General features: G+C 37.5%; 1 protein-coding gene across 1 annotated transcript; it reads right to left on the reverse strand.

Moving 5' to 3' along the window:
- Positions 1-1507: 1507 nt before the first annotated feature.
- LOC107712562 (son of sevenless homolog 1-like) lies at positions 1508-8076 on the reverse strand. The gene is made up of 7 exons (XM_016517870.1): positions 7901-8076; positions 4600-4719; positions 4359-4521; positions 4138-4255; positions 3257-3429; positions 2934-3050; positions 1508-1786 (listed from the first exon to the last, which is right to left on the reverse strand). Exons 1-7 carry the CDS (start codon positions 8074-8076, stop codon positions 1568-1570), a joined length of 1086 nt encoding a protein of 361 aa, XP_016373356.1. The 3' UTR covers positions 1508-1567.
- Between the last annotated feature and the right edge of the window lie 1215 nt (positions 8077-9291).

The raw sequence follows: 9291 nt of genomic DNA on the forward strand, positions 1-9291 counted from the left end.
CGGCGGCAGGGTGGGCGGGCTCTCGGGCGGCTCCGTCAGCGAGTAACGGGGCGAGTACACCTGGGAGGTGGGCTGACGCGGCGGGATCGCCGGAGGACTGTCCAGGTGCTTCGACATCATCTGAAACACACCACACGTCACACGCCGCGCTTGAAAGATTTTCACAATTAAAAACAGAGAAGTCCCATCTGATATTTCAGTTAATGGCAAACTGTGCCAGATTTTAAATATCTTGATCATTTCAGACTCACAGCTGATATTTGAAAAGCATGTTAAAGAAATTAGTCAGTGCAGTGACATTTAACACCATATAATGTACATTTATAGGCTTTCAACAGAAGTGTTTTTACATTTAATGATTTTTTCCCCTTTTTTCATACTGTATTATATATATATATATATATCTCACAGGATAAAAAATTAAAAAGGTAAATATTTTAAAATATTAAATAGTTTTTATCTCACAATTCAGACTTTTTTCTTTTTAAGAATTCTGAGTTTTTCTCTTTTTTTCCACCGTGGAATTAGAAAATAAAGATAAATGTGACTTTATTTCATAGAAATTTAATTTCAAGAGAACTGCAAGTGTCACACACATATATATATATATATGTATATATATATATATTTATATGTATGTATTGCAACTTATTTATAGTGCAACTTGCTTGTAAGTGTATTATTATTATTATTTGCAATACATTTTAAACATTAGATGTGACGCTTTATTATTTCAACTCTGCTATAAGTTCTCTTTCTCCTGTCCAGAGGCTGGCCTGTTAAAGCTACTATTAAATAAAAACTCAAGTATAAAACACTGAATGTAAGGATGGGTTCGGGCACCTTTGAGGGCGAGGACTCGGCGGGGGCGGATTCGGGCCGGCGGCGTGGCGGGATGGGCGGAGGAACGGGAGGCTCGTCGTTCCGCAGGAAGCTCATCATCGACGACACTGAAGAAGATCCTGAGACACACACACACGCTGATGACATCACTGCAGCCATGACGCGGGACACAGAGGATGCTGGGAAACACGTCACATGATCAACACCGGCCTGAACATGCACGAGCGGTCTGTGACTTCGGCTGTAACACACAGTAAGACACACGGCACAGACGCGTGATGAAGAGCGAGAGACGCTGAGATACTAACGTGAGCTGTGTGGCAGAGCGACCGGAGCGAATATAGAGTCGCTGTCTGTCAGGAAGCAGAGAGAAACACAAGAGAAGGTGACAGACTGATCCAGGATCAGTGTTAGGGAGGTTAGGCTTTACTGGAGGAACTCATGTGAATGATGCTAACAGAACTGAATCTGGGACAGATTAATACTGACTCAACCAATGGAGAGAGTTCAGGGCGGGACTATCTGTGCGGGCTAACAATGGAAGACGGGGAGGGTCTGAAACAGTCATTTTCACTATTATAATTAATTCAGAAATGATATACTGCTATCCAAACTATGTGTGTGTGAGAGTGTGAGTGTGAGTGTGTGTGTGTGTGAGAGAGTGTGTGTGAGAGAACGCTGCAGATCTCGGTGGAGCTGGATGCGGTGGAGGCTGGTGGAGGTGTCAGTGGAGTGCGGGGAGAGTTGGGCGCTGAAGCGATGCTGCTCTCCGTCTCGCTGTCTGGGATGCGGCTGTAGCTGATCTTCCGGGGCTCGTTCTGCAGCGGCTGTAGCTGATCTTCCGGGGCTCGGTCTGCAGCGGCGTCGGGTGCCGCATGGTTCCCGGGCGGACGGTGGACGGGCGAACCCCCGGAGACTTCAGAGGACAGCTGTATTTCTTCGGCTGTGAGAGGAAACCAAAATGAGAAAAAATGAGACAATCTATCTATCGATGGCATATATATGCATATATCAGTTAGTGACCAACATTTCACTAAAACTCTGTCATCTTAATTTAACACGAGTTAAAATATGACAAAAAAGCTTTAAAATAAGTGCAAACACCTTGAAATCAAGATATCAATATAATATTTATTTTTTTAACAACATTTAAAAACCAGGATTCTCATGATCTTGGAAAACCTTGATATATACAAATTTTACAATTGTGATTTCTTGACATGGAAGAGTCACGGAAATTAATAAAACCTTACATTTTATTTTTTAAAAATTATAAATAAGTTATATAAAAATTAAGAATTTAAAAATTATAAAAATGCAAACTTTTATCAGGAATATATTTTTTCTAGTTATATCAGGCGCTAAAACATTTTATTAGGTAGAAATTACTATATGTGAGTTTAAAAAAAATATGTAAAAATTCTAGTAATCATGAACAACTAGAAAAATCATGTTAATTCATTGGTAATAAAAAGTTTAAATCCTGAAGAACATTCATTTAAAATTTCTGGAATTATGGAATTTAATTTACCATTTTTCCCATTTATTTTAAGAAACTATATTGTAATATTTTAAATATTTAAATTATGTAAAAATAATAAATGTAAATAACACAAATGTAAAAAATATCAATGTAAAAATAATTATTATTTAATAGTTTTAAGTTTAATAAGTAGTTAAAATAATTATTTTTAAATATAATTTTAAAATAATTATTTTCATTATATTATTGTCACTTCTAGATTCTGTAAACGAGTTTCAAAATGAGCAGCTTTCTCATTACAGCAGAAGAAGCAGAAATATCCTGGAATATTTTATTTTACAGTAAGGGACATCGGAGTCAGAAAGATTGAGAGCCGATGATCTAGAGTCACCGCCTGATTGAACACTCCTCTGAACAGACCGTTTGACGTCTTCTTGGAATTCCACCTGCGTGAGGTTTTGGGCTTTTTCACTGTTACACAACTGAACTCAGGCTTAGTTTGTAAATCGGCACTATTCTGGTTCACATCCCTAAGCACTTGAGGGTTTAACACCGAGATCAGGAGGCTCTCGTGTGCGTTGTGTAACCATTCAACGCGAGTTCTTACGAATCGAGGCAGCGTGCGAGCGTTACGCGGCTCGATCTCCAGAGATTTGTTGAACAGATAGTCGGCGAACTCCTTCTCCGTCATGTCCTCCATCGGGTTCAGGTTCTCAAAGAACTTCTGCAGCATCAACAGAATGTGACATTGTGTCATTTTATTTTTCAGGATTCACAGATGAACAGAAAGTTCAGAAGAGCAGCACCTAACCCTAACCCTAACATTCTAAATGTCTTTACTGTCATCAATGAAATAAGTCCTTGATGATGCATCAAGTATTAATTTCTTTAAAAAGCGGTAGTGTAATTAACGTGAACAGTGTTTCTGACCCGTATGTCGTTTTCCACACGTAAGCAGTACGGCTGGTTCTGGTACTGCTGGATTTCTCCGGTTATTTCCGCCACTTTCCGCCGTTTGCTGAAGTTGATCAGCTCTTTGCCGTGTCTCTTCAGGAAGTCTGGATTTCCCTCCTCAGTTTTCAGAATGTTCGTTAAATAAATCCCTAAAACGAGAAGATCGCAATCAAACACACAGTCAGTGCCATCAGAAACCAAAGGAAGCCCGTTTCCAAAATTAAAAAGGTAATTGCGACTTTTTAATCTCACTATTCAGACTTTGTTTCTCGCAAATCTGAGTTTATATCTCACAATTCTTTTTTTTTACTTATCAGAACTGAGAAACTTTTTATCTTTCTGAATTGAAAGATAAAAAAAATCACAATTACTTTATTTATTTTTTTATTCCAAGCTGGAAACAAAGAAAACTGCATTCTGAGGAGAAAAAGTCAGAATTGAGAGATTTAAACACAAAATTTTGAGATAAAAATTAGGAATTTTGAGAATAAAAGTCAGAATTGAGAGATTTAAACAAAATTTTGAGATAAAAATTCAGAATTTTGAGAATTAAATTCAGAATTGCGAAATATCAAACTTAGAATTGCAAGATATAAATTCTCAATTTTGAGGAAAAGTCATAATTGCTAGATATAATTAGAATTGAGAGATTTAAACTTAGTCAAGTCACCTTTATTTATATAGCGCTTTATAGTGCTTATAATTGCAAGACATAAATTCGCAATTATGAAAAAAAAGTCTAAATAGCGAAATGTAAACTCAGAATTCTGAGAGCAAAAAAAAGTCAGAATTGCAAGATAAAAACTCAGAAATTTTCCCTTGTAATTTTCTACGGAAAGCACATGTGCAAAACGTACCAAAGAAGGGCACACAGGGGGGGTTGATGGACCTGAGTTTAGCCAGATATTTCTTATAATGATCTTCACTGAGTTCATGAGCTTCCTCCAGAATCTTCCTCTGTCTGCTCGGGATTTGCTGAAATACAATCACACGCAGGACGAGTTACACGCTGAACTGTAATAGCTCTAGTACTAGTGAAGAGCAACTAATCCAACAGTGCTAATGTAAACGCGCTCACCTCGAAGGTGTGGTCGAGTCTGTAGATGGGCGATGAGTTCATGGCGCTCACCACCTCCAGAACGCCATTGAAGTTATTGAGCTCCTGAAAGACCTGCAGGATCTCGATGATGCGCGATATGATGGACACGCGCTCCTCCACGTTCTCCATTTCTACGATGCACCTGAGAAACACGAGAAACCGTCAGAAACCCACACACATGTGAGTGATACGGCTCTGAATTAAACACACGAGAGCGTACTTCTCGAACCACAGCGTGAGGTTGGTGGTGTGGCGGATCATTCGCAGCAGGTTCAGGGAGTTGATCTCTTTGTCTTCTTTAGTCCAAACGCTGCCCACCAGCTCTGACGGCTGAACCGCCCTACAGAAGGTCAAAGTTCACAGTTACATTCATGTTTCTGTGTTAAACTGCTAAATATGAACAGAAAAACACAGCAGTTCCACCTCAAGATGATGATTTAGACACTTTATAATGCAAATAATAAATATTCATTACTTAAAGCAAGACACTAGGAGAGCAGGGTGTAGATATCATTAATCACAGTAAATTAAGACAATTGTTTTCTATTACAAGTTTCCCTGAACGCTATGTTTAAATGTGCAATAATATGCTATAAATGGCATAGATTTTCAGAAAATAAATCTGAACATTGGATAAAGCCAGGTTCAAAATTCTTGTTTGATTCTGTTGACAGAGTTAAAGGGTTTTACTGAGACCAGCTAGATTTAAAAAAAAAAAAAAATTCACCATATTTTAGGAATAAGATGTTATAAAAACTCAGGAAAAGTATATATCAACAATCCCCTCAGTAAAAACATTCAGAATATAGAGAGGAATAAAACTCTAAGTTTTGGTGTTTGTAAGTGCTGCTGAAGTGGAGAAAAAACTCTTTAGAGATATGGATTGGAATTTAAATCTACAGATGAAAAATAGATTAAGTGCAATAAAATAAACACTTAAATGTGTATTTTGGATGTTTTCTGTCCACTAGTCTGAAAGAAGACAAGTTATGGAAGCAAAATAGACCAAAATCTCAAAACTGACTAGTGCATGAAAACAAACAAACAAAAAAAACACTGGTTTTGTCTGTAGTGTCTCGTCTTACTGCACTTTATCTATTTGTGTCTGTAGATTTCAATTCCAATCCATATCTTTAAAGAGTTTTATCTCCACTTCAGCAGCACTTACATACACCAAACTTTACAGTCTTATTCCTCTCTATATTCTGAAGATTTTTACTGAGGGGATTTTGGATTTCTCTTTTTATCACTCCATAAATCAGAAAATACTGTCAACAGACAGAAAACAAATACATTTACACCGTGTTTTAGGAATAAAACGTTATAAAAACTCAGGAAAAATATATATTCACAAACCCCTCAGTAAAAACCTTCAGAATGTAGAGAGGAATAAAACTGCAAAGTTTGGTGTCTGTAAGTGCTACTGAAGTGGAGGAAAAACTTTTTGAGGAAAAGGCCTTTAAAAGGTATGTATTGTAATTAAAGTCTACAGACACGAATAGATGGATGCTTTCAACCTAAATCTAAAAATGACCAAAGCATGAAAAAACTATGGTTTTGCCTTAACTCATGTAAGAGCTTGAACACAAATACAAGCTTCACTCTATTGTAATTGTACTGTAATGCGTTTCCTGTTCGTTCAGAAACACAGAGAGACGATCGTCTGTGGAAACTGACAGCAGCACACTGAAATGAAGTGAAAATCACCCAGAATGCTCCTTTAATCAGGAGCCGAGGTGTTTTGAGTGTGTGGTTTGGTTCAATGTTTTGGGAGACGGGGGCACAGAACGGCCTCATGGGAAACGGAGCTGAGGTGGTGACCTTGGGTACGACGCTCACTGCCTGTTCCCACAGAGGTGAAGGGAAGTGTGTGTGTGTGTGTGTGTCACAGCTGGACTCTCTATTGTGTTAAACAGCCCCGTTTTCTGTGCAGACAGTTGCCAACGGCGCAGAAAATAAAAAATACAAACAGGAAATCTAGCCTTTTCCCTTATAAAGAAAACAACAACAACAAAATATGAAACGAAACAAACAGAAATGAACGTTCAGGCCTGTGCGTTTCTTCATTTTGACTAATCGAGTACTAATAAATCATGAGCTCCATACAGCTGTGTAACATTATGAATGTCTTTATGGTCCCTTTTGATTAATTTAATGCATCAATGATGAATAAAAGTTTAAATTTATTTTAAAAACATATTTATCATCAGAGAATTAAAAGAAGAAAGCAAGCAAGGCCACAGAATTATTGCTACACTAAAAAAAATAAAAATAAAAAAATAAATTTAGGCCCAAATATAAGATTTATGTAACTGAGTTGCATATAAAATGTCCATGCATTTGGATTACACAGTTTTAACATAAACTAATAAACTTAATGTGATGGGCATTTGTCAGTAAAAAAACATTTTTTTTAATAACTTTTTGCATGTACTTAATTTATTCAAATAATATTTTCAAAATGCATTTATTTAAATAGCTTAGAATCAACATAAATGAATGTTTTTTAATAACTTTTTGCATGTACTTAATTTTATTCAAATAATATTTTCAAAATGCATTTATTTAAATAGCTTAGAATCAACATAAATGTGTTAACTGTGAAAACAATTCCATGCATTAAGTTAAAAAATATGAACTTGGTAAAATATGGCTAGCTGTGGAACAAGCAATATTCAATCAGTTAAAATGTAAGGGAATGAAACAAACTGGATTTATTTAATGATAAATCTGTAAACCTAGTTATTGTTTATTTTAAACACATTCAGTTTATAGTACTATTACAGAAATCTGACCCGTTTCATTTAAGTATGACTGTATTACACAATAACCAGGTTTATACATTTATGTAAATAGATTTATATATAAATGCATTTTAAAAAATATGATTATTTAAATAAAATCAAATAGATGCAAATAGTTAATAATAAACTATACAATGATTGGTAACACTTTATTTTAAGGTGTCCGTGTTACACATGTTACATGTACTTACTATTATAATAACAATTAATTATGCATAATTACATGCAAGTAACCCTAAGCCAAACCCAAATCCTAACCCTAACTATATAATAAGTACATGTCGTTAATTAATATTACTCAGTACTTATATGTATAATTACACTGTAACAAGGACACCTTAAAATAAAGTGTAACCCAATGATTTTTTCAAGGGCAGAAATCTGTTTTATTAATGTACGACTGACAAATATGCATCACATTAAGTTTGCATATTTTGCAAGTTGTTGTTTATGTTCAGACCGTATATTCCAAATGGATGGAAATTTTATATGGAAGTCAATTCTTAAACTTAAAGCTAAATATTTTTTGAGTGTATATTGTGTGTGGAATCATTTCATGAGTATTTTATGGTGCATTTCTGGTCGCTGTCTGCTTATAGGGTAATGAGCAGCGTGAACATTCAGCTAAATATCTCCACTGAAGAAAAACAGGGTTTGATTGACATGAGGACGAGTAAATGCCATCAGAGATCAGAGGTCACTGGCTGAGGGTCACACCTGTAGAAGTCGGACTCCAGCAGCGTGAGTTGTCGGGCGATCTCGATGGGGTGAAGGGTCATGAGGTCAAACTGATCCGTCTGTCCCGCTTTACACAGGTGCCACTCGATGGGCGGCGGCGAGCTCTCGAACGTGATGTTGTGACTGGGGCCGTTGGCTTGAGCCTGTGAGTGCATGTGAGTGTGCGAGTGATTGAGTGCGTGAGTGCGACTGAGTCAGTGTGTGAGTGAGAGTGTGTACATGGGCGTGAGTGAGTGTGCAAGTGAGAGAGTGAGTGAGTGAGCGACTGAGTGAGTGTGCGAGTGTGTGTGAGTGCGTGGGTGTGAGTGAGTGTGCAAGTGAGAGAGTGAGTGAGTGTGCGTGACAGTGTGTGAGTGAGCGACTGAGTGAGTGTGTGTGTGTGCGAGTGTGTGTGAGTGCGTGTGTGTGAGTGAGTGAGTGTGCAAGTGAGAGAGAGTGCAAGTTGAGTGTGCGTTTGTGTACAAATGTGAGTGAGTGCAAGTGAGTGTGTGCGTGTGAGTAAGTGTGCGAGTGAATGTGCATTAGTGTGCGAGTTTGAGTCAGTGTGCATGTGAGTGAGTTAGCGAGTGTGCGACTATGAGTGTGCGAGTGTAAGTCCGTTTGAGTGTGCAATTGAGAGTGAGTGTGAGAGAGTGTGCAAGTGAGCTAGAGAGTGTGTGTGAGTTAGTGTGTGCGAGTGAGCGAGTTTGAGTCGGTGTGTGAGTGAGTATGAGTGTGTGTGTGTACCTGAGCTGTACAGGCTGAACAAACTCTTTGCGGAAGCGTTTGAGTTCTGCGCTCAGCGGCTGGTCTCCGTTCTCCATGGCCATCTGATCCGCTTCTGTGGGTTTAGGTTCGGGAATATCAAACCTGGATCGCAAACACACAGACCGCTGTATGGAGAGACGTTTCCGTGGATACGACAATAACTTCATAGCATTACAAAAAATATCATCATGACTATAAGAAAACTTTTAAATACTGTAAACAGCTGATTATGGGTGAGCGTTTTTTTTTTATAGTGAAAACAGTAAACACACTATAAACTATTAAGAATACTAGTAATCCAAGGCACTCTAAACTTATTCAAAAAAATTTAAAAAGCCTTTATTTCATCATGGCTATAAGTTTTAAGAACAGGTGACAAGTACACACCTACGCGTTGCGGCTATTTTGCCTTCGTCAGGGTGTGAGTAACAAACACAATCGGAGTTCATTTTAAGCAGCAGTTAATTAGTCAAATAACAATCACCTGGTCGTTCTACACAGGACAAACAATAGAGAGGAAGTTCGACGATTACATATCAAATTAAATCAAACACAATATAATCATGTATAAAGGAGGGGGAGAGAGAGAATTTTAAATATATAAATCAAACTCCACAAATCAG

The sequence above is a fragment of the Sinocyclocheilus rhinocerous genome, unplaced genomic scaffold, assembly GCF_001515625.1.
Source record: "Sinocyclocheilus rhinocerous isolate Xijiao unplaced genomic scaffold, SAMN03320098_v1.1 scaffold2193, whole genome shotgun sequence".
NCBI classification, from domain to species: Eukaryota; Metazoa; Chordata; class Actinopteri; order Cypriniformes; family Cyprinidae; genus Sinocyclocheilus; species Sinocyclocheilus rhinocerous.